Here is a 24,582-nt window from a genome sequence, read left to right as displayed (position 1 = left end):
ATGGTCATGAAGTCGGATCTATATATGATATATCTGGTCACAATAAAATACATACATTTCGAGAAGTAGTAGGTAGGTAGTGGTGGTAGGTGGTATAGAGACAGAGAAGATAAGTTCCTCGTCATGAGGTTTACATAGAGCGGCAGTGCGGCGCAGCCGCCTCTCGCGCGGCGCGGCGGTACCGGCTGCGGGACGGCTGCTGGGTGTTCTGCGCGCTGCTCGTCTGCTTCGCGGACGGCGCCTCGGACCTGTGGCTGGCGGCCCATTACTACGTGCGGGGGCAGCGGTGGTGGTTCGGGCTGACGCTGCTGTTCGTGCTGCTGCCCTCGCTCGTGGTGCAGATGCTCAGCCTCAGGTGGTTCGTCTACGACTTCGCCGCCAGCACCAAGGACAGCGGCGCCGGCACCAAGGACAGCGGCCCCCGCGGCTGCTGCCGCCTCTTCGTCTGGCTGCTGCAGGGCCTGATCCACCTACTGCAGCTGGGGCAGATCTGGAGGTACGGGGAGGTGGGGGGGGTAGAGGGGGTGTGGGTGTACAGAGGGGATGGGGGTACCGGGGGGATGGGGGTACCGGGGGGATGGGGATGTTTTTGGGACTAACACACCTGCTGCACCTGGGGCAGCTCTGGAGGTATGGGGGTACCCAGGGGATGGGGGTACAGGAGGCTGAGATGGGGCTGCTGCAGGGCTGGATTCGCCTGCTACAGCTGGGGCAGGTCTGGAGGTACGAGGGGAGGGGTGACATGGGGGTCACAGAGCCAGGCAGGGGTTGGAGGGAGCAGCAGGGTGCAGCAGGGGTAAGGGTGGCGGTAACAGCATTGAGGCCCCAGGAGGGGATGGCAGGGCATGGGGGTGAGTGGGGATAGCAAGGTGCAGCAGAGGCCCAGCCATCTGAGGAGGGCATGGGGATCAATCCCTCCACAGCCCCAGCAGGATGAGTGGTGGGGGAGAGCCACCAGCCATGGGCACATGTGGGTGTGAGTAGGAGGTGTGGGTGTGGATGAGGAGCTGCAGCCCAGCTCGATACCACAACCCTGCCATCCCCACTGCTGGGTGGTGCTGGGCCTGCTGTGGACCTGCCTGGCCATGGCAGTGGGGTTCTGGGGCTGTGAAGTGCTTCTGCTGGGCCCTGAACACCTCGGGAATCCTGCCCTGACCTCACTGTATCTGTGGGGTGGTGGGTGAGGAGGTGCTGGTGGTCCCCTTCACCTGTCCAGGCTCCTCTGCTGCCCCATCCCGGTCCTGGGGACAGGCCAGTGAACAGGCAGGGCAAGTGGCAGCCAGGCAGGCTGGGGCAGCTCGATACCTCCCTGCAGACCCCCCAGAAGCCTGAGCTGATGTTTTCTTGGCACCTTCCTCTCCTGTGCCATGGAGCCAGCCCTGCACCTTCCCAGCTCTGCTGAGCTCCATCCCCGGGTGCTGGGGAAGAGCCGGGCGCTGGCACCGAGTGGCTCTCCAGGAGCTGGTGCCATGAGGGCAGACAATGGCAAATTCCCGGAACAATGCCTGGAGCAGGCAGGGCTCCCGGCTCGGGTTTCCATCCTGTTTCCTCTCCCGAGTGCTGTCGTAGAGGCTCCCCGCTCCCTGTCGGCGTCTGCACGTTCATTCCTTTGCTGCTGCTCCTGGGAGGCTCTGGGGTGTGTAACTTTGTTTGACAGTGCTGCGTGTGCCGTGCTCAGGGGCCTTCTGCCCCTTCCCTCATCAACACGCCTGCCCTCCCTGACCCCCCATCCCTGGGACCACTCTGAGGGTGCACTGGCTGTACCCCCTGCCTCGATGTGTGGGGGGAGCTGGTGAGGGAGAGGGCAGGAGCTCTCTGGCCCTGCCTGCAGTCAGCCCTGACACACCTGATCCCAGCCCGAGCTGGAGCGGAGCTGTGGCTGGGGGCTTTGCTCCCAGGGGTGTCAGCCCCGCTCTCGGATCGGCTGCACCACAGAGGCTCCTAAGCCAATTAAAGCGGTAACTCTGAGCACTCACCCTCCAGGACATGTTGGTCTCAAGCTGCAGCTGAGGCTCTTTCTAATCTCAGGATTTGGGATTAGCTCTGGTGACCAGTTAAATGCAGTTCGTTAAACCCATTAGCGAGGTTGGATCCGGTGCAGGTGGATGTGGCAGTTAGAATAGTGTTGGGTAAATGCTGAAGGCAAGGCTTTTCCCTGGTCAGACCACTGTATTTCTCGCCAAACATCTCCCCTTTCCTGATTTGCCTGCCTTCTCCCTCACCTCTGCAGGTCTCACCTCTACCAACCCCACTGCAAAACCCCGAGTCCCACTTGTGAAAAAGACCCCCCCAGTCCCAAAAAATACAGCTTCTTCCCAGCTGCAGAGGCAGCTCTGAGCACTGGCTCTGAGGTTATCCCAAAGTTAGTTGTCATCAGCGTGTTCACAATGCACATGCACATACCCTGTCACGGATGGTCTCCAGAGACAGTGCCGGCAGCATGGCCATGTGCTCGTGTAAGGAGCAGCAGCGTGGGCCTGTCCCCAGCCAGTCCCATGCCACCACCATGCCTGTGGGTTGCGCTTGGATGGTTTGGCAGCTCGGGAATTGTTATCTGCTCACAAAGAGTCACCAGCTTCTTCGCCAAAGCAGCTCCGCAGGGGGGATGCTGCGCGTGTCGGTGTGCCTCCCTCCTGGCAACCTGACGGGGTCCCCTGCCACCTCTGTGGGCTGGCAGCTGGCCAGGGTGTCTCTGCGGGTCCCACTGGCTGGGCACAGGCCCGGGGTGCCCTCTACATCTGCAGGTCCTTCCCAAAAGCCCCCATCAACCCATGTTCCCGCATCCTCTGCTGGCTTGGGCACCCAGTGCCACCCCTCAGTCCCAGTGGCAGCCCTGGAGGGCAAGGACATCCTGGCTGGGCTCACAGGGGGTGGCAGAGCTGGGATTTGCAGGTTTTCCCCACCACCACCACCATGTGTCCCAGGGCTTTGCTCTGCCTGCATGGGGGAGCCCTCCCAGCCTCAGCTTTGGGGTGTCAGCTTGTCCTGCTGCAGGACCCAGTTCTGGGTGTCCCCACATGGCCCTGTTGCAGAGGGCAAGGGGCTTTTTGGAGCCAGACCAAGCCTCTCCCTGAGCAGGAGTGCCATCAGCTGCTTCCATCCTCCCTGGGTACCCAGGGCACCTTGGGGTGTGGTGCTGGTGGGACACAGAGGCTTTGTCAGTGAGGTGATGTGGATGCATGTGCAGCTCTCCCTGACGATCTGACTTGGTGGGATGTGTAAGGGGTTAAAATGGCTGTAACAGGGAAGCAATTTTCTCCTTGTTTAAATACAGGATTAAGGGATGAGATCCCAAATTACCTTCCAGGAAAATTGCATTCCCTATTGCTCGCTCTGGGACTGGAGGGTCCCTCATCCTTTTCCATCTGAGGATGGGGATTAGCAGATTTGTTTATAACCGGAGTCGGGGTTTTTTCCTCGTTCTTTTTTCCCAACACCGGAAAACCGGGATCAGCATCTGGGAGTTGGGGGCAAACGGTGACGCTGGTGACAAACCCAGCTGTGGTGAAGCTCTGGCAAACCCAGCACCCACCCCAAGCCACCACCTTCCCTGCTGCAGGGATTTCATTGGATCACTCTTCGCAATACAAAGGAGGGAGCAATTAGCCCTGAGAGCTCTCGCTGTCGGTTTCTGCCTCATCATCAGTTTTTTTGAAAATTAAATGATTTTTTTTTTTTTCAAGTGATTGATTCTGTGTTTCCCGTGCAGCTGCCGCGGCGCGGGGCTGGGGAGCGCCCACCACGCTGGCAGCGCCAGGATCATTCTCTGGGCTGAAACACCACGGGATGATCAAATGCAAGACAAATAAGAATCAACATTTCATTCGGGCGAGTTGATGGGAGATGAAATCTCATTTTAATGAGACCCATGGAGCTGGCAGGGAGACAGGAGGATAATTGTGCCCTCGCTGAAAGCTGGGGAGGCTGCAGGTCACTTGTTGAGCAGTGGAGGAGCCAGGGCTGGCAGCTCTGGAGTCCAAGTGTGGGGAATGCTCTGCACTGTAGACAGTGAGATTGTGGCTCTGATGAGCCCAGTTATCGAGGCTAATTACAGGGACAGGATGAGGCCACCAGTACCCAAGCCTGGTTCATGCATGGGTGCCCTGGGACACCAGTGATGCCCTGCAGCACACCGGGCTCTACATCACTTCTTCTATTGTTGTTTCCTGCTACTCCGTGCCTTCCCTCTCTGGGCTGTCCTCTGGTTTGTTCCCCCACCAGCAAGGTTTGTTCTCCCACCAGCAGTGGCTGTGGTGGTGCAATGGCAGCGCTGGCCTGGCTGGCTGTGAGCAGGTGGCACTTGCATGCAGATCTGTGCTGGGAGCCAGGAGCAGGGTGGCCACAGCCTCTTTCCCCTGAGCAGTGAGGGACAGGCTGCAGCAAAGGCTAAAATTAGGTGCTGCCCTCAAGGTGGAGGTTAAAGCGTCACTTTGAGAAGAGAGAAGCCAGCAGGGGCTGGGAGTGGAGCTGGCCAGGGCAGAGCAGATGGCAGCAGGGTGACACAGGGGCTCGGTGGCCCCAGCTGATGGCCCTCACTGTGCTCTCAGGGCTGTGCAGCCCAGGGGTGGGAGCACTCAGCTGTCCCTGCAGTGGAAGCAGGGCTGGCTCCTGCCTCTTCCTGCTGACGGATGAGCTGAAAGTGCTGGGATCAGGCTTTCTCCCATGCTCTGGGCTGATGGAGTCGGCTGGCAGCACGTTCTGGAGCTGATGGAGAAGCCGTTGCTCTGCCAGAGGATTTTACTCATTGGGAGGAATCTATGGTCTGACATCCTTTCTGTTCCCCTCCTCACCAGGCTCCCTCCTCCTCGTCAGCAGAGCCCTGGCCGTGGGGCGGGCAGGGCTGCCCGGGGATGCCCTACCTGGCCGGCCCCGTGTCCCCTCCTGCGGTGCCGGATCTGGCCCAGTGCCATGGGGAGGGTCCCTGGTGGTGGTGACTCAGCCGGGCGTGCGTCGGTGCCACGCACACCTCCGCTGACCCCCGGCCGACCACCAGATGGCCGGGGCCAGTGTGTGGCCGCGCCCGCAGCCCTGCCAAGAGCCGAGGCAGCGCCGCCACGAGCGCCGGGAGCTTCCCGCAGGCAGCACGGCACAACCAGCTGGTGCCTCCATCCTGGCCGGGTCGGGGGGGAAGCAGGGCGGGCTCCATGCCAGCTGGGACCAAAATATCCCTTTTGAGAAGTAGCCGGATGTTGGTGCTGGGCTAGGGCAACCCGAATCTGTGGCTGGGGCTGGGGAGGGGGTTTCCTGGCTTGGGGGGAATCCAGACCCTGCACGAGGGAGGAAGGATTGGGGTGATGGCTGGGTAGGCACTGCCCCAGGTGGGCAGTGGGATGATGTCCCGGGGCAGAGGAGTGTTGAGATGGCTTTGTACAAGCTGCCCCTTCACAAACTGGAGCCCTAGAGCAGGACAGAGACATGCTCAGCATCACTTCTGCCCTGTAGCCTCCGGCACCCCTGGCCTAGGGGGATTTCCAGGGCCCCAAATCAGGGGAACAGCAGTCACAGAGAACAATCCTGGCACGGCCAGGTCAAGGTGAGCTCCGCTGCCCGGGCAGCTGGGGCTTGTCTCACCCTTGCCAACCTCGCGCAGGTACCTCCGCACGCTGTACCTGGGGCTGCAGAGCCGGTGGCAGGCCGAGCACCGCCGCCGCCACTTCTACTGGCGGATGATGTTCGAGAGCGCGGACATCAGCATGCTGAGGCTGCTGGAGGCCTTCCTCAAGAGCGCGCCCCAGCTCGTGCTGCAGCTCAGCATCATGGTGCAGCAGAACAGCATCGAGCCGCTGCAGGGTAAGGGACACCCCCCTGGAGGGGAAGGGGCCAGAGGGAGGGGGTCCCCAGCCTCTGCGGGCTCTCACAGCCGCTCCCCACAGGGCTCTCAGCCTCGGCTTCGCTGGTCTCGCTGGCCTGGATGATCGCGTCCTACCAGAAGGTGCTGCGGGACTCGCGGGAGGACAAGATGCCCATGTCCTACAAGGGCGCCGTGGTGCAGATCCTCTGGCACCTCTTCACCATCGCCGCCCGCGCCATCGCCTTCGCCCTCTTCGCCTCCGTGTTCCAGCTCTACTTCGGCATCTTCATCGTCACCCACTGGTGCATCATGACCTTCTGGATCATCCAGGGCGAGACGGATTTCTGCATGTCCAAGTGGGAGGAGATCATCTACAACATGGTGGTGGGCATCATCTACATCTTCTGCTGGTTCAACGTCAAGGAGGGACGGAGCCGCTACCGCATGTGCATCTACTACATCATCACGCTGTCAGAGAACGCCGCCCTCACCATCCTCTGGTTCCTCTACTACGACCGCGAGACCACCTCCGACTTCGACGCCTTAATCCTCGTCTGCGTGGTCAGCTCCAGCTTTGCCCTCGGCATCTTCTTCATGTTCATCTACTACTGCCTCTTGCACCCCAACGGCCCCATCTTCAGCCACCGCAACGTGGGCTGCATCTTCCGGCAGGCGCCGCCCCCGGTGCCAGGGTCCCCCACGGACGCCGTCACCAGCCCCCCGCGCTCGCTGCCGCGGACTACAGGGGGGGAGCGGGAAGGGGCGCCGGGGGAGCGGGACAGCTGCGTGCCCGTCTTCCAGGTGAGACCCTGCGCCCCGCCGGCACCGGCCGCCCGCGCCCCGCGGACAGAGAGGCCCGTCATCCGCATTGACCTGCCCAGGAAGAAGTACCCGGCCTGGGACGCCCACTTCATCGACCGGCGCCTGCGGAAGACCATCCTGGCGCTGGAGTACGCGTCGCCCACCACCCCGCGCCTGCAGTACCGCACCCCCGGCGCCCCCCAGGAGCTGCTGGAGTACGAGACCACCGTGTAGGATGGCGGGGGCACGGGGCTGTGACGGGACCCGTGGTGGCACCCCGGCCACCCTGCGTCTCCGCAGCCCATTTGCCTTCCGTTGGGTTTGCCGGCTCTGCCGGTGTCGCCGCGCCGAGCGCCCCGCGGGCGGTGGCCGGGGAGGTCTCTTGGTGCTATCGCCCCTCTTGTGCCGCCCTCCTGCAGCCCAGACCCCCGTCCCGCCTGATGGCGGCTGCCCCCGCACCCCCCAGGGCTCGTCCTTGCCAAAATACCTCACCGGTGCCTGAGCCCCAGGCGGTGGGTGCTGTGGCCCGTGTCAGTGGTGCAGGGTGGGGACTGGGGGCACCCTGGGCTGGGGGCACGGTGGGGCACAGGGGGGCATGGTGGGCAGCACATGGGGACACAGGTGCCTGTGCCACGGCAGAGCCATGGGGCTGGGACGTGGCTGCACTGGGGTGTGCGTGGGGCTTGTGACCCGCAGGGAGCTGGGACAGGGACAACTGGGGTCTGTCCAGCCCTCCCAATGTCTCACAATCCCCCCACACCCTGCAGCACCAACCCTTGGGGAGCCCCTTCATCTCCATCCTCAGTCCCCCCGGCTCAGAGTTGAGCCATGTCCCCAACCCCACAGGGTCCCCACTATCCTGTGGGGCACAAACCCTGGCCTGGGGTGGGCATGAACCCTGCCCCCCTGGTTCTGAGCTGGCATCCGAGCTGTGGCTGGGATGGCTGCGCCTCATCCTCCCCACCCTTCCCACAGGAACTTCTTCATCTCATCAGGTTTGTTTTCACCTGAATGGTGACGTTTTGTGTGACATTTTCTACCTCCGCTGGGGCCGGGGGTTGCAGGGCCTGGCTGGCACCACTGAGGGGTGTGTGTGGGGCCGCTGGCGTTCCCTGGGTTCCCTAAAGTGGGATTCACCCTCAGCCATTCTCCCCTCTCGGGTTTGGCATCACTTCCCACCCGGGAGCTTTTGCATTTACTCCCCCATTGGCATCAGCCCCTTCCAGCTCCCCAGTGTAAACCTGAGCTGGGATCCTCCCTCCCCTGGCCTCACCTGTGTGCACCCAGCCTCCTCCCTGTCCCCGCCTTGCCTCCCCCTGCCTGCTCCTGCCTCCCCAGAGGAGAGGGGCGCCCCAGGCTCCGGGTTTGAATGTGTCCCTGGTCCTGCCCGGATCTGTCAGCCCCCACCGAGGGGCTGTGCTGAATGTACCCTGTGCCCTGCCCCGGGCCGGGACTGTCTCAGTGGGGTGTGTGTGTCTCTCTGTGTGTGTGTGTGTGTGTGTGTGTGTGTGTGTGCAGGGGCTGGCAGGGGTTTGCAGGGGAGGGGCCCAGCCCCTCACCCCCTGCACCCATGACCCCTGTGCCTTCCCCACACCTCCTGTGCCCCCCAAAACAGCCCCGCAGGGTCCCGGCCTCTGGCTGCCCCGAGGCACCGTGCCAAGCCCTGCCTGGGCTGGGGAGCAGAGGCAGCACCGACAGCCCCTCCGTGCCATGGGGCACTGTGTGAGGCACCAGAGGACAGGAGGGCTGGGATGGGAGAGCTGCACCTGGGAATGGCTGGGATGTGGGGTCTCCAAGGGCTGGCGTGGGTGCCCAGGCCCGTGACATGATGGGTGGGGGTGTGTGTGTGCAGTAGTGGTGGCATCACGTTGCTTTTGTTTCCCATTTCTCAGTAGCTGGGGTGACAGCCGGCTGGGCTGGCCATCGATGGGGTCACTGGTGCTAACTGGTGCTAACTGGAAACCTTGGAAACCCTTTAGGAGGAGGGTGCAGAGCATGGCTGGGGCTGGGCAGCGGGCTGGGCCCCCCGGCACCTGTACCCTTCCTTCACCACCATCATGGGCAGATCCTGGTAGTGGGGGCTGTTCATGCTGGGGCAGCCCCAGGCATGGGGTGGCTCTGGAGGGGGGGGTCTCTTTTCCTCAGGGAAGGTGGGGGGCAGCGGTCAGGGGGGCCAGGGGCTCATCCCTGTGGGTGTTGAGCAGCATTGCTGCAGCCCCTGTGCAGTGCCCAGAAGGTGACAGCTCCTTGCTGGGTCCCACTCCACCAGAGATGGGGACGAGCCACATGGGGACTGGGAGCCAGCATGGGGAAGCTCTTCTGGGCTCCCCCTACCCCAGCCCCTCTCCCTGTCCCCTGCAGGACAGAGACACCGTTCAGGGTGACCTGCACCCCCCATGCCCTTCACCCCGGGGTTTGTGTGGGGACCCCAGGGCCGCGCCGGTGGGACAGAGGGACACTTTTCTATGCACTCAAGCCACGGTACCCTCAGCCCTGGGCTGCTCTGGACAGGGCATTCTGGCCATGCCTGGGGCTTGGGGGAGCCCCTGGGTCCCGCTGCTGCCCTGGGGCTCAGCCAGGATGCCCCCTTGCTTCCCACCCAGCCTGTGCCACAGGGGCAGCCAAACCCAGCGCCCCGCTGCCCAGGATGGCAGCACCAGCCCACCAGGACCGCAGCAAGGGGGCACGTCTGGGGGCCAAGCAGCTACAGGAGGGGCACAGCTCCAGGGCTGCTCCGGCTTCAGGGAGTGAGGGAAGTTCGTTCTGGCAGGGGCTGCCGCGGGGTCTCAGCCACATCCCTGCCCACCTTCCCCCCCCCCGGGCGCTGGGACCCGGCGGCTGCTGTCATGTACTGTAAATACTCTGTGTGCCACCTTCTTCTCTGGGACCCTCGGCACGGGCGGGGGTGAGCGGGAGGCCGGGGTCCGTCCCGAGACTTTTTTGTATACCACAAACTTTTTGTATATTTTTAATTTTGCTGCAACATGAGATATTAAATTCATTTCAATAAGCCCTGCCTGTGGGATCCCGTCCTTGCTGGCACCTCCGGCTCACGGGTGGGGTCTGAAGCGGGGCAGGATGGTGCCTCCCTGTCATGGGGTGCTCAGGGACTCCAGGAGCAGAGCAGAGTGGCTGTGGTGGTGCTGCCTGCTCAGTGTCAGTGGTCCTGGTGTGGCAGCCAGGAGGGAAGGGGGATATGAGCAGGATGCAGCTTCCTGGGGAGGAAGCTGCTGGACATGGCCACTGCTGGGCCAACCTCCTCCCTGACAGAGCCCCTGATCCCCAGCCGATCCCCAGACCCACAGGGGGCTCAGACTCCATGGGGAAGCAGAATCAGCCCCAGGCCCAGGCAGGAGCCCTGCGGCAGTGAGGGGCAGGGACTGCTCTGTAACAGGGTCCCGAGGGCACCCCCACCACCTGCTCTGGTCCCAGTGCCTGCTCCGGTCCCATCCCAGCTGACTTCACCCCCTGTTTCTGCCCAAGTCCCAGTCCCATTCCCAGGCTCAGTCCTGACCCGGTCCCAGTGTCAGCCCAGCCCAGGCCGGCCCAGCCCAGCCCAGTCCCAGCACCCCCCAGGAGAGGCAGGAACTCACATCCCAGCCATCCTGGTGGAGTTTCCGACACAGGAAAGCACCGCGGCGCCGAGCGGGGCGGTGGGGGCGGCCGCAGCTCCGCGTCCAGCCATGGACTGCGAGGCCAAGAAGGGAAAGAAGGTGCGTGGGGCTGGGGGCTGGTGACCCGGGGGACTGCCGGGAGGGTGGGAGCGGGCGGAGATGCACGGGTTTGAAAGGCCCTGCACCCCTCCCACAGCGCAGCAGGGAGGAGTGAGGTCCCCACTCACAGCCCCCCAAACCACACAAATAATGCAAACCTGGGGTCAGCGAGCAGGGAGGTGCCCAGCCCGTCCCCAGGTGCTGGGTGCCACCGACCCTGTGTGTGGGTGCCAGGGTTGGGTGCCCGGTGCTGACTCCTCCCTGTGCCCGTTCCCCCGCCAGGGCTTTGTGTCGCCCATCAAGCGGCTGGTGTTCCCGAAGGCTGCGCGGAGGGCAGCGCTCCGCAGCAGCGTCTACCGGCGCCCGCTGCACTCCGTGCCCCTCTATCCCCCCGACTACCTGATCGACCCCCAGATCCTGCTGCACGACTACGTGGAGAAGGAGGTGAAGGTAAGGGGTGCCCCAGAGATGCCTGGGGTCACTGCCTGCTTGGGGTGGGGACATGAGGCCACCCCAGGCAAACAGCCAGGGAGGGTGGGCTGGGGGTGCAGGAAGGACCCCCCACTGCAAGATCTCCCTGCCCCCCAGGGAGATGTGTCCTGCCCTTGGGGAGGTGGCTAGGGGTGGAGGCAGGGGGAAAGGTGCATCCCCAGGGCTCCCCAGGCTGCCCTGGATTTTGTTCCCCCCAGTTTTTAGGCCACCTGACATGGGTGACATCCTCCCTGAACCCCTCCAGCCGGGATGAGGTGCTGCAGCTGCTGGACACGGCCAGGGTAAGGGGGGTCACCATTCCCCAGGGTGCCCCCAGTGCTGCCCAGAGGGTGGGCGCCGGGTGTCTGACACTGCCAGGTGCCCCACGCCCCCCCCGCACTCTGCCCCTGCAGCAGCTGAAGGAGCTGCCTCTGCAGACGACCCCGGAGCAGGACAGCATTCTCAGCCTCTCTGCGCGCTGCCTCCTGCTCACCTGGCGCGACAACGAGGAGCTGATCCTGCGCATCCCCACCCACGAGATCGCCGCAGCCTCTTACCTGCGAGACGACGCCCTGCACCTCCTCATCCTCAAAACCGGTGCGGGGTCACGGGCCGGGGGTCACTGCCCACGGCCCCGAGTGCCTGGTGTACCCAGAGCATGGGAGGCTGGACCCTGGGGGGTGATGGGGGTTGGGTTCTATCCAGGGCAGCAGCACGGGCTGAGCACAAAATCCAGCGTGTCCCCCCGCTCGGAGGGGGTGTTCACTTCCCGAGGCTGGAGGGGGCACTGCCTGGGACTCCCCTGGAGACCGGTCCCAGCTGTGCTGCCACCTCTGTTTGCTTTAACGGCAGGAGCAGAGGGCTGGGGTTGCCCCCCATCCCATCCCATCACACACGAACAGGGGCTCGGGCTCTGTGATCCGCAAACCCCAGCTCAGCTGCTAGCTGGGAGAAGGGTCCCCGGGGTGGGGGCTGTGCTCCAGCTGAGGAGTGGCCCCTAATCCCCTGCCTGCTGCCCCCACAACCCACTGGGACTCTCACAACTCCCTCTGCACCTCACTGGGCTGGTGGGACAGTGGTGCCAGAGCAGGGGCTGGGGGCCAGGCAGGGTGGGCAGCGCAGCCCCCCTGCCGTGACACACCTCCACACCCCTCTGTCTCTCCCCACTGCCCCAGGCCTGGGAGTGGACCCGGTCCCTGCCGGAGCGCACCCTGAGGCGGCCCCGGCCAGCGTGCCGGAGGCTTTTCCCCCCGAAAAGCGCCCGGGGGGCTCGTGGCCGGAGGGGGGTCGGTTGGGGGGCGCGATGGAGAGGCGGCACACCATCTGCAGCCTGGACTGGCGGGCGGCGCGGGGCGGGCAGGAGGCCCGGCAGGGCGGCAGCCTGGAGCGGCGGCGGGGCGGCAGCTGGGAGCGGCGGCAGCGCGGGCGGCCCTCGGGCAGCTGGGAGCGAAGGCAGCCGTGCGGCGGCAGCTGGGAGCGGCGGCGGGCCGGCACCGCCGGCGGCAGCTGGGAGCGCGGCACCGGCTTCGGCAGCTGGGAGCGGCGGCACCCCGGCGGCAACCCCCTGGACCCCCAGGAGCCCTGCCCCGACGCCTACTCCAACCTCGTCATCCTCGCCGTGCCCAACAGGGTGAGCGGCCCCGGTGTGTGCCACACGCCACCCGCTGCCTGCTGCCCCATCCAGCGGCACTCACTGACCTCCTCCTCCACCCTGCAGGATGCTGGTGAGGAGTCCTGTGCACTAATCTGCCAGGTGTTCCAGATCATCTACGGGGACCAGAGCATTGAGTGTGTGGACCGTGCCGGGTACCACTACACCTCGACACCCACACGGCCCTGGCTCTCCAGCAGGAGTGAGTGGCTGGGGGCAGGAGTGGGGACACCAAGCGGGGTGGCATGGGGCTGATGGGTGGGGGTTCATGGGCACAGCGTGGGGCTGATGAGTCAGGGAGCATGGGCACTGCATGGGGGGTTTGGCCTCACTGTGAGATCTCGCCTCTCCCTCCCCAGGCGAGAGCTGCCGCACAGATGGGACGTACGGCTACGACGCCGACTACAGCTGCTGCAGCTCCTTGTGAGTCTGGCTCCCCCCGGGGGTGCCCCTAGGCTGGGGTGGGTGCCCTTGCCCTTGGGTGGGTGCTCGTGCTCTGGGTGGCTGCCTGTCCCAGCTGCAGTGGTGCCCCAGCCCTGTCCCACGGTGGGTGCTGTGCAGTGGATGGAGGGCAGCTGGGCACCCCAGGGGTTCAGGGACCCACTGGTCCCCATCCTCCCACAGCAATGGCTCCCACGAGACCTTCGAGGCGTATTACAGCGGCACCTCCTCGCCCTCCTTCCACCACTCCCACCACAGCCTGGCCACCGCCTGCAGCGGCAGCGACCAGAGTGGCGCAGGGCTGGAGCAGCTGCAGGACTACATGATGACAGTGAGGGCACAGGGATGGGCACAGGAATGGGCACAGGGATGGGCAGCAGGCCAGCAGTGCCGGCGGCTGGGGCGGGGGACAGCAGGCAGGTCTGAGCCCCCTGCACCAGAGAAGAGGTGGGGGGACAGGGCTGTGTGCTGCCAGTGTCCCAAACCCTGACCCATCCCCGTGTCACTGCAGCTGCGCAACAAGCTGTCATCGCAGGAGATCCAGCAGTTTGCCCTCCTGCTCCGTGAGTACCGGCTGGGCACGCCGGTGCGGGAGTACTGCGCCGAGCTCCTGCGCCTCTACGGGGACCGCAGGAAGTTCCTCCTCCTGGGTGAGTGTCTGCAGCCACGCTGTGTCCCCCTGATGATGTCTGTGCAGCCCTCGGGGTGGGGTGCTGGTGCTGGGTGTGCTCCAGAGGGTGTCAGGACCCTGGTGCTTGCGGGGGACAGGATGGGATGAGCCCCCTGCCAGCAACCTCCTGAGGCTTATGGTGCCCACGACAGGAATGAGGCCCTTCATCCCTGACCAAGACATCGGATACTTTGAGACCTTCCTGGAGAGCATCGGGATCCGGGAGGGCGGGATCCTCACCGACAGCTTTGGCCGCATCAAGCGCAGCATGAGCAACACGTCGGCCTCGGCCGTGCGCAGCTACGACAGCTGGTCCCTGCGCTCCGAGTCCGAGTCCTTCAACCGCATGATCACGGACATCACCCACGACATCGAGGCGCTGGCACGGGATGAGGAAGAGGAGGAGGAGGAGGAAGAGGACAACTACCTGTGAGCCACTGCTAAAACGCAGCAGTCCCCTCCCTGCTCACCGATGCGGTGCTGCACCTTCAAGCTGAGACTCTGAAGGTGCCCAGCTCTGCCCCAGCACCTGGGAGGGGGGTCATTGTCTCCCCATTTGTCACCGTGGGAGGGGACAGGGCTCTGCACTGCCCTGCCAGCTCTCAGCAGGGCTGTTGGAACCACAGGGCAGCTGTGGCAGGTAGGGGAGCCACTTGTCCTGTAATTTCTGTAGATTTCAATTAAATGTTGGGGCTGGGAGCAGAGCAGGTTCTTCCCCAAGCGAAGGCTGTATCGGGGTGCAGGGGCTGCTGCAGTGGGGGGGTGTGCTGAGGCTGGGGACTGCTGGGCTGGGCTGGGGCACCTGTCAACTTCAGTGCCACGTACAGGTCACTCCCAGAGTTGGGGTGCTCCTGGCTGTTCCAGGCTTGCCTCAGCAATATGAGGGGCCAGTGAGAGTGTGCTGGGATGAGAAGGGGCCACAGCTGGCCCATTGCTGCCTGTGAGGCCTGTGCGACACTCGTCCAGCTGCCGGCTGCGGGTGTTTCACAAAAGGAAGTTCCTGCCCCGGGACCGGCTTCCTGCAGCACCGCCCTGCAGCCCCTCCGCCGCCGAGGGACAGGGCTGTGCTCCCTGCTGGCTGATGGACCTCAGCTGATGTCCCCTGCCCCCTGTACCCCAGCTAATGTCCCGTGGCTGATGGCCCCGAGCCGATGTTCTTTGGTGGGGGACTGTGGGACAGCGCTGTAGCCCCAGACTGGTGTGTGGGCAGCAGATGCCATGGCTACCACAGCAAATTATTTTTTCTCTTTAAAAATTTACATATGCAAACCCCCCATGAGGTGAGTTGCTCTTACACCCTGGCTGCTTCCTCTGACACCCCAAGCCCAAGCGGCGCCATAGTCAGGGGCATGGCAGAGCTGTGGGTCCCCTTGCTGATGCTGTCCCCATCCCAAATTCAGGGCTGCTCTGGGCGATGCAGAGTGAAGGCTGGAACACTCTGGGGCTGGACAGGGCACCAAGAGGAGTTTTGGCACAGGAATACTGGGGCCAGCTGGGACATTGCAAAGCCCAGGGACAACCCCACCCCTCCGAGCTGGGCTTCACAAACCTTATGCCCCTCACCTCCCGTTTCCTGCTCCCCATCACGGGATGCTCAGGGGTGTCTTTTCTTCTTCCTGGGGATGAAGACCCAGGCTCACTCCGTGGTCTGTGCTCCACCCATGCCCCCCACGTCCCCGCACCAGGCTAGGAAACATCCCGGGGGCTACTCTGGAGTGCCGGGACCTAAACCCTCACAGCGTCCCGGGGGCAGTGGGTGGAGAGAAGGGCTCTGACACCCGTCGGGGAGACCCAAGGACAGCGGGGTCACGAGAGGCTGGGATGTCCTTGCGGTGCGTGGGAAAGGGGGGGTCCCCGCTCCCACCACGGTACAGGAGGAATCGGCATCATCTGCCCCGTCCGGCAGCACCGGCGGAGTCGGGGCGGGGCCGTTCCGTGAGGGGCGCGGTCTTAGGGGGGAGGTGGGAGCACAGCCGGGCAGAGCGGAGCGGCGGAGGCAGCCCGGGCTGCGGGACCGGCACTGGGAGCGGGACGGGGACGTGCCCCGGGACGGCGGCAGAGGTAAGAGCTCGGGGAGCGGAGCCCCGAGGGCGGCGGGACAGGGCGGAGGAGCCCCGCGACCGGGCACGGGCAGCCCGGTGGGTCCGTCCCTGCGCCGGGACGGTCCCGCTCAGAGCGGCAGCCCCTGGGTGATAGGAATGGGGCGATGGCAGGGAATCCAGCGGGGCCCGGCTGGGCACGGCGTAGCCCCGACGAGGGGGTTCCTTTTAGTGGCCTTGCGGGGTCTGTCGAGGACCTGTTGCTGCCCTCCCCGACCGAGGGCATGGGGCAGCAAGGGCAGGGGGCTGCGGGCAGCCGTTCTCCTGGGGTCATGGGCACTCACATCCAACCTGGTCCAGTAACTGGGGACATTGCACAGGCCGTGGGACATGGCTCTCGTTGGTGGGATACACCAGGAATGCCAGCTATGGCACAGGAGCCAGTGGGATTGACATGGCCACACGGCTGGTGCAGACTGGGTGCCAGCAGGACCCTTGAACCCTCGGAGGTGGTTGTTTCATGATGCCCTGACCCTGTGTGGGACAAACAGAGCAAGCACTGGCCATGGCACCATGTGGGGCACGGCTGAGTTTAACCCAGGTGCCGTGTGGGTATGCCAAGATGGACCTGGCACAGTCCAGAGCCTGTGCCCAGTGAGGGGGACGAGCTTCACGGCTGCCACCACTGCTCCTGCTCTGCCCTGGGCTTTGGCACACGGGGAAGGATGAGGAATGGGGTGTTGAGGTGACAGTGATGTCCCTGGAGAGTCTTGGAAGTGCAACTGTGCTGTGCCCATCGAGGGCTCAGCCCTGAGCTTCCTCCTTCACTGCCGTCACCAGCACCTTCTCCTTTCTCTGCACCCAGGTCTCTCCGGTCAAGGGAAGTTCATTTGTGAGGGGTTTCCCACTATTGCTGCTTTTTGCAGCATATTTTTCCCACTGAATTTCCTGGGGAGCTGGAGCAAGTTGAGCATTTGCCTTCACCCTGGGCTGGCTCTTTGAGGCGGCTCCACCCAGCAGAGAGCAGGGGAGCGTGGTGGGGAGCAGAGACCCGTGGTGATGGGGGGGCCACAGGCACCAGCAGTGCTGTGTGGGGAGCCCTGAGCTGTGTGGGAGACCACCGTGATGAGGGCCCCACTTTTGCAGAAGACACCAAGTGGCTCTCTGCTGCCACGGTGCCCGGTGGCTGCAGCCTGTCCTGGATCAGGGAAGGGCCGGGAAGCTGCTCCATGGTAGCTGCTGTTGTCTGCCCAAAATTGGCCTGCTGTGACAGAACGGGGCTGGAGCGGGGCTGGAGCGGGGCTTTCACCTCTGTCGCAATGGCCTCACTTCCCCTCCCTCGGCTGCAGCATGGGCTGTGTGAGGTCGAAGGCTGCTGGTGTCCAAGAGAAGACGATAAAAACTGATCCTGACCCTGACCCCAGTCCCAGCATCCAACAAGGCCACTATGTGAGGGACCCCACGGCCGCCAACAGGAGGGTGAGTGGGAGCTGTTGAGTGAGCCAGGGGTTCAGGGCAGAGCCATCACGGGGGGCTCAGCCCTCTCCTCCACAGAGCTGCCAGCACTGACAGCAGGGCCAGCTGCAGGTACTGGCAGTGCCTGTGCACTGGGACAAGGACTTGGCTGTGGGGTGGGAGCCCAGGCCACACTGGAACAAAGCACAGAGTGGACCTGATGGGAATCCAGGAATTATGGAGAAAGGTAGAGAAAAACTAAGGTGTTGGGAAGGGATGGAGATACTGGTGCTGTGTAGGTTGTTGTGTCAGGTGGCACTGGTGATGCCCTTTGGGTGTCCTCCTGTCCCTGCCACTGCTGTTGGGGGCCAAGACCCCCATGGGAAACAGATCTCTGCCACCTGCAATGTCACTCTCTGGTTTTGTCCCACTTTCCAGAACAATCATGTCCCCAGTGTGGCTGTGCCCCTGCCTGAGGATGGTAGGTACAAGGGGGCTGCAAGGGGATGCAGGAGGTGGGAGCATGTGGGGGCAGCATGACCAGGTCCTCTCCAGCCTGGAGGGAACACTGCTGATCCTGGGGGGATGGGAGCTCTGGGCCCCCTCAAAGGCCATACGTGACACGATGAAGATTGGGTGCTGCGGGGGTCCTGGCCAATGTCCATGCCAATGTCCTGGCCAGTGTTCATGCAGGAGTGGCCAGGCACCCATCCCAGCATGGGGAGGGGTGCCCAGGGAGCCTCCCTTGCTGCAGGCTTGGGGGACAATGTGGTGCTGGCACTCTACGACTACGAGGCGATGAACGCTGGGGACCTCAGCTTCCAGAAAGGAGAGCGGCTGAAGGTGCTGGAGGAGTAAGTGTTGCTGGCATTCCCCCACCTAGGGTTTCCTGAAGGTTTACATGGCCCTGTCAGGGTTTTTTTCTGGAACTTGGCCCCTGGAGGAGCTGCTGGTGCCCAGTGCCAGGTGCCATGAGCCAACCCAACGATGTTTCTGTCACAGGTCAGGGGCCTGGTGGCAAGCACGGTCTCTGGTGACGGGACACGAAGGCTTCATCCCCAGCAATTACGTTGCCCGAGCTGATTCCCTGGAGACAGAGGAGTGAGTCCATCCCTCTGTGGCAGATCCTGGTCCCACAGGGTGCTACGCTCCCTCACCTCAACTGTCTCTATTCTGACCCCTGTCCTGCCCCCAGCCCTGCCCCACACCAGCAGCGTCCCTTGGTTCCTTTGGTTCTGCTGCAGGTGGTTTTTCAAAGGCATCAGCCGGAAGGACGCGGAGCGGCAGCTCCTTGGCCCCGGGAACACGATCGGGTCCTTCATGATACGGGACAGCGAGACAACCAAAGGTGCAGAGGGGTGTCTGCAGCTCAGTGGTGGGGAACACCTGCCCAAGGAGCCTCCCTCACCCACATTTGCCGGGCAGAGGAGCTCGGGAGATCCCTCCCCAGCCCGGGGGGCTCTGCTGTGCTGCAGGCAGGGACTGGGGGGCCCATGTCCTTGCAAGAGCCCACGGTGCTGCCACATGTCTGAGCCCCGTGGCAGGGACAGGGGGATGTGCCTCTTTGAGGCTGCTTTGGGTGCTGAGGATGCTTTGGGTGTTCAGGGCACATCTGTAGCTGGCCTGGGGCTGAAGGGGTGGTGGCAGCACGGTGGGATGGGTGCTGCTGGCTCCGTGAGTGCCAGGAGCATGGGATGTCTGGGCACAGCTGGGATATGTCCCTGTGGGGGCTGCCAGCTCACCCCTCCCCATCCAGGCTCCTACTCGCTGTCGGTGCGGGACGGGGACGTGATGCAGAGCGGTGCAGTGAAGCATTACAAGATCCGGACCCTGGACAGCGGGGGCTTCTACATCTCCCCACGCAACAACTTCAACACGCTGCAGGAGCTGGTCCAGCACTACCAGGGTGAGCCCTGGCACTCCCAGCCCCACCATCACAGATGGGGTTTTGTCCCTGAGCCAGGCAGTCACCAGGCAGACAGGGGTGTGCAGATGCTGAGGGGCTCCTGCCTGACACCGCTGGGCTTCTGCTGTGGCTCTGGCTGTGACATGCAGGGATTCCCAGCCCTCCTCCTGGTGCTGTGGCTTGCTGGCTGTCATAGCTGTGGTGTTGGTGTCCCTGAATGTCCACGGACTCCCCCTTGAAGCACGGTGAGGCCGGTGAGACGGGCCAGCTGATGGTCCTGGCTGCTCCCTGCAGGTCAGAGCGACGGGCTGTGCCAGAAGCTCACCCACCCCTGCCACGTGCCCAAACCGCAGAAGCCCTGGGAGAAGGATGCCTGGGAGATCCCTCGGGAGTCACTGAGGCTGGAGAAGAAGCTGGGAGCTGGGCAGTTTGGAGAAGTGTGGATGGGTGAGACTGAGGGGGAGGCAGCTGGGAGGAAGATGAAGGTGACGGTGAAGGAGGAAGGGTGAGGGATGGGAGAGGAGGTGGAGGGATGGTGGGATGAAAGAGGTAGAGAGGGGAGAGGAGCAGGGGGGACACAGAGGTGACCTTGCTTTAATGCAGAGGCTGCTCGGGGCTGGGTGTGTGGAGACAGCTCTGGGCTGTGCACAGTCTCCAGCCCTCACACAGCAGCTACGTCTGCAGGGCCGGGGGTTTTGACTCCAAAACCCAGCGCTCCCAGTGCAGCCTGGGAATGGTCTGTTGTGCCACCCCCCCAGCTACCTACAACAAGCACACCAAGGTGGCAGTGAAGACGATGAAGCCGGGCAGCATGTCCGTGGACGCCTTCCTGGAGGAGGCGAACCTGATGAAGACGCTGCAGCACGACAAGCTGGTGAAGCTGCACGCGGTGGTGACCAGGGAGGAGCCCATCTACATCATCACAGAGTTCATGGAGAAAGGTGCCACCCTCATCCCCGAGCGGTGCCTGTGGGCCAGGCCAGGTGGCAGCACCCGGGTGCCCTGGGATGGTGCAGGAGCAATCCTGCACCCCCGGGCTCTGCACCAACTCCAGGGCCACTGGGAGCAGGTCCAGCTCCTGCCACTGTGTGCCTGAGTGCTCCAGGGAAGGGTGCTGGGTGGGGGGATGTGGTGACAGCGCTGGGAGAGGAGGGACCCCTGACAGGGGACAGATGAGGAGGAACACTCAGCAAGGCAGGAAGGAACCTGCAGCAGTGCTCGCACCTTGGCCCATTCCATGGGAGCAGGGTGGGGGATCAAATGTGTTTCCTGAGTCCCCTTGTCCTGCTTGGCTCCCTGGAGCCTGTGGAGGATGGATGCAGGGTCCAGATGAGCCATCAGCCCTGGCACTATTCCCTGTCTGCAGGGAGCTTGCTGGATTTCCTGAAGAGCAATGAGGGGAACAGGCTGCCGCTCCCGAAGCTGATCGACTTCTCTGCCCAGGTGAGAAAGGAGAGGACCTTCCCTGGCTCCTGCTCCCCCTTGTGCCCCTGAGAAGGATGAACGCAGGAGGACTCAGGGATAATTATCTCAGGGATATTTTCAGGGCCTGATTTTGAACACAGCAGAATTTGCTGTTATACACCTCGTTCCAAATGTGCAACCATTTGTACAACCCCTGAGTCCCTGCTGCTTCTCCAGTGCCCCCCACTGAGGGCTGAATCCAGGGACCCTCTGAGCTGAGCTTGGTACCTCGATGAAATATTTCTCAGAGGCACCTGATCAACAGGAAAGCCAAGATGGGAGCCCAGACCCTTGGGGTTTAGACCAGGTCACTGGCTGCTGGAGCGGGCTGTGCCGGGGTCTGTGCATCAGCTGTGCACTCCTGCACACCATCTGTTCCCAGCAAGCTGGGTCATGCCAACCCCCAGCTTGGCCCACAGCTCTGAGGAGCTGCTGGGAGCAGCACTGGGGCGCAGAGGCTGATGTGCTGCCATGAGCAGGCAGCAGCCTTGCACTGTGCTGGGGCTGAGTCACTGTGGTGGAACTGCAGCTGTGGTCATGGAAATGATCCTTCCGCTCTTGCACTGCCTGTTTACTTCTGTATTTTGTGGGGAGAGCTGTGTGAGAGCTGCACCTCACGCTGGGCTGGCTTGTGCTGGTGTGGTGGGAAAGTGGGGAGTGTCTCCTCTGGCTGTCCCCTCCAGCCCCTTCACCTTCTGGATGCTGGTCACATCCAGGCATGGGGTAACTTGGCACAAATTTAGGGGTTGGTTGTGCACACACCAGGTCACCTCTGCATGATCAGGGCTGACAGATGCACACACTGAGTGCAGAGACGTCTGAGGATGGAGGTGGGGGGGGATTGTCGGGGGCCAGGACAGCCACATCGCTCCCAGGCAGGGCTGACTCTTCACAGACCCCAGGCATCTCCCCACCCTACCCAGGAGAGCCACCCCTGTGGTTTTCTGCCCTGGCCAGGGAAGCTCTGCGATGCAAACCCTTGCTGCAGCAATCATAGTCCGTTTGATATCCCTTTGTGTAGGGGGGACAGTTGACTCCCTGCTTCCCTCGAGGCATTGTGGATGTGTTTGGAGATTGGCCTCACATCTTCCCTGAGCAGAGAGTGATATGCTTGTCTCCACATCCGCACGGCTGTGGATGAAGTGGTTAAGTGTTGCCCTGCAGAGACCCACAGTCACCTGCTCGTGAGCACAGGAGCTCGCTGGGTGTCAGTTCTCAAGGCCTTTCTCCCACAGCAGCTTGAAGGTGTCATGTTGTGCTGGTCACCCAAACCCCAGCCCCTCCTGCAAGGGACTCCCTGCTTGGAGCGAGGCTCCCACGCAGGACCTGGTCCCGCGGAATGGTTTGGGTTGGAAGGGACTTTGGAGCTCATCTCATTCCACCCCCTTGCCATGGGTAGGGCACCTTCCACTAGACCAGGTTGCTCCAAGCCCCGTCCAACCTGGACTTGGACACTTCCAGAGATGGGACATCCATCTCCTGCTGTGGCTCAGCCCCCTCTCACCCCTTTCCGAGCGCTGCCCAGAAGCTGTTGACTTCTTCAGCGCCGTGTGGGGTGTGTTATTTCAAGCAGCCTCTTTGCATTTCCCTCGTTCCCCTGTGGCAGATTGCAGAAGGAATGGCTTTCATTGAGAAGAGGAACTACATCCACAGAGACCTGAGAGCTGCCAACATCCTGGTGTCAGCAGTGCTGGTGTGCAAGATCGCAGACTTCGGGCTGGCCAGGGTCATCGAGGACAGCGAGTACACGGCCCGGGAAGGTGGGGGGGAGAGCTGCTGGGGGGTGAAGGGTTGTGGGGATCCCTCAGAGCCACTGACCAACGTGGCACCTACCCCAGGAAGGGGCGTGCTGGGTATGTGGGCAGAGGAGGGAAGCTCCTCTCATTTGCATTACTTGACTTCCTCCTCTTCTGTTTGTTTCTTGTTCCCCAAATTTCACCACCCATTTCTCGGCACTTGGGTCCGAGTTCATGTTTCCTGTTGTATCTCTTTGTCCAGGTGCCAAGTTTCCCATTAAATGGACTGCACCAGAAGCCATCAACTACGGATCTTTCTCTATAAAATCTGATGTCTGGTCCTTTGGGATCCTCCTGACAGAGATCATTACCTATGGGCGCACCCCTTATCCAGGTAAGGAGGTGAAATGCCACCTCTAATCTGGTTCCAAAAGACACACTCCACTTTCTGGGCCCCACCCATGGCATCCAAGCTCCTCCAGCACCATGGGAAACCTCTGTAAGCCCTTATCAGTAGGGACCACACTCTATTTTATACTAATTGTTACTTTGGTATCTTTTTCAACGGGAAATTACTCTGTAAATGCTGCTACAAATGGGCCGTGAAGGATCTGCACAAATGGCTCTTCTGAGGAGCAGCTCTGCCCCCACACTGACCTGTTTCCATTGGAAGCAATTGCTCATTAGAGACTCAGAACAAGGAGACGTGGAGCCTTTATTTTTTCTTTTTAAATTTATACAAAGTGATTATAAACCCCACCTGCTCTGGGGTACAAAGCTCCACGCCACAGCTAACCCAGCACCTCGTTTGTCCACATTTCCCTGACCCGGAGCAGCAGTTCCCCCTTCCCAGCCCCTCTAACCGCTCTTTTTCCTTCCTGGTGACACTGCCCACGGGGTGAGCGGGTTTGGGAGTGGGGTTTGCATGCCTCTTAAAGAAATCCACCTGTGTGGTATTCACAATTCCCCCCCCCCCATCCCCGTTTCTCCAGGGATGTCGAACGTGGAGGTGATCCGGGCGCTGGAGCGCGGGTACCGGATGCCACGCACGGAGAACTGCCCCGAGGAGCTCTACGACCTCATGATGAGGTGCTGGAAGAGCAGGCCCGAGGACCGTCCCACCTTCGAGTACACACAGAGCATTCTGGAGGATTTCTTCACTGCCACAGAGAGCCAGTACCAGCAGCAGCCCTAGCGCGGGACGCTCGGGGCAGACACTGCCGGTGACCACACACGCCCTGCTCTTCACATCCCACCCGTGCCCTGCTTCCCCTGCCAGCCTGGCCCTGGATCTCCCCAGGATACACTGTGGCCCAGGAAGCAGAGCAGGAGGGAGCCGTGCTCGGGATGGATGGAGAGAGGAGCGATGTGGCGATGTGTGGCTGTATCTTGTGCCTTTCCCAGGAGCCTGAGTGCCCGAGGGATGTGCCGGCTGGACAGTGGTTGCAGGAGGAGAGGCAGGGATGGGGTTGGCCCTGCTTCTGCTACAAATTAAAAATCCCAGATTAGTATTTTTTTAAAATTCCCCTGAGATCCTATCGTGCCATTCTCCAGGTGCTTTGGCTGCGCTGGCCCCGGTGAAATGCCCTGAAGTGCCTGTGCCCCAGCTGGTCCCTTCGTGTCCCAGAGATCCCGGGGCATTCCCGGGGGATGCAGCACATTAGACTTAGCGCAGGATCCGGGGGTCTGGATGTCGATCCCGGGGTTTGGATGTCAAGTGTCACAGACACGTGTCCTGCTCTCTCCCTCCTGGGTTTCCTTCCTCAGTATTTTCACAGCACCCCCCACCCCCCCATGCAGAGCACAGGTTTGGTGAGGCTGTGCAGGAGGGTGGGCAGACAGACAGACAGCATCTCCAGGCTGTCCCTGGATGGATCCCCCTCTGCTTGCCTTGGGAGAAACCTCTGCAGCCCAAACCCATGGCCCAAGGAGCCCTCTCCCCCATGGCAAAGCTCCCAGGCAGGATTTGATGTCTGCTGGGGTATTTGCAGTGTCAGCAAGGGCCCGGTGCTCCCTGCACACTCACTCAGTGTTGTTGTTTATTTTTAGTATTTAATGACAGGTTATTTGGGGAAAAGAAGGAAGCAATGTATTATTTTTAAATAGCCCTGTACCTCTTACAGCAGGGACATCGGGGCCTGTGATTATATTTTCGATACCAAGAGGCAAATGGAGACGCTTCAGCTCTTTTCTATCTGCTTTGTGAGCTCCTTTTCGTAACCAATAAACTATTTATCAACCTCTCCTCTCCTGGCCGTTCCTCCCGCTCCGGAGCACACGGGGGGACGAGGATGGGACAAAGTTGGGGGACGTGGATGGGGGAAGTTGGGGTCCGCAGAGCAGACCCTTCCAGGCCCGGAGCAGCCCTCGGAGCGGGCCCCAAGCTCGGGAGGGTCCGGAGCGCCCCTCGGAGCTGTCCCGTGCTCCGGGACCGGCGGGGTCGG

The 24,582-nt window shown here is 62.5% G+C and overlaps 3 protein-coding genes across 4 annotated transcripts; all 3 read left to right on the top strand.

Moving 5' to 3' along the window:
• XKR7 (XK related 7) lies at positions 1-7,144 on the top strand. The gene is made up of 4 exons (XM_050314031.1): positions 1-36; positions 129-496; positions 5,591-5,790; positions 5,874-7,144. Exons 1-4 carry the CDS (start codon positions 1-3, stop codon positions 6,824-6,826), a joined length of 1,557 nt encoding a protein of 518 aa, XP_050169988.1. The 3' UTR covers positions 6,827-7,144.
• A 1,608-nt stretch (positions 7,145-8,752) lies between these two features.
• CCM2L (CCM2 like scaffold protein) lies at positions 8,753-14,278 on the top strand. Of its 2 annotated transcripts, XM_050313687.1 has the most exons (10): positions 8,753-10,305; positions 10,588-10,755; positions 10,995-11,078; positions 11,190-11,373; positions 11,952-12,406; positions 12,494-12,629; positions 12,787-12,850; positions 13,052-13,199; positions 13,380-13,518; positions 13,691-14,278. In XM_050313687.1, exons 1-10 carry the CDS (start codon positions 9,829-9,831, stop codon positions 13,969-13,971), a joined length of 2,136 nt encoding a protein of 711 aa, XP_050169644.1. In that variant the 5' UTR covers positions 8,753-9,828; the 3' UTR covers positions 13,972-14,278. The 2 variants fall into 2 exon arrangements, with proteins under 2 accessions (XP_050169644.1, XP_050169645.1); XM_050313688.1 differs by lacking the exon at positions 13,052-13,199 and having other exon boundaries at positions 13,691-13,838.
• Positions 14,279-15,527: 1,249 nt separating this feature from the next.
• On the top strand, positions 15,528-24,368 carry HCK (HCK proto-oncogene, Src family tyrosine kinase). The gene is made up of 13 exons (XM_050313960.1): positions 15,528-15,599; positions 16,927-17,056; positions 17,471-17,513; positions 17,787-17,886; positions 18,035-18,133; positions 18,277-18,380; positions 18,789-18,938; positions 19,233-19,385; positions 19,697-19,879; positions 20,305-20,381; positions 22,009-22,162; positions 22,401-22,532; positions 23,131-24,368. Exons 2-13 carry the CDS (start codon positions 16,928-16,930, stop codon positions 23,331-23,333), a joined length of 1,527 nt encoding a protein of 508 aa, XP_050169917.1. The 5' UTR covers positions 15,528-15,599; position 16,927; the 3' UTR covers positions 23,334-24,368.
• The last annotated feature ends 214 nt before the right edge of the window (positions 24,369-24,582 follow it).

Source organism: Myiozetetes cayanensis, unplaced genomic scaffold (assembly GCF_022539395.1).
Source record: "Myiozetetes cayanensis isolate MyiCay16 unplaced genomic scaffold, myiCay2020 scf19, whole genome shotgun sequence".
Taxonomy (NCBI): domain Eukaryota; kingdom Metazoa; phylum Chordata; class Aves; order Passeriformes; family Tyrannidae; genus Myiozetetes; species Myiozetetes cayanensis.
This window is presented reverse-complemented; position numbering and strand designations above follow the sequence as displayed.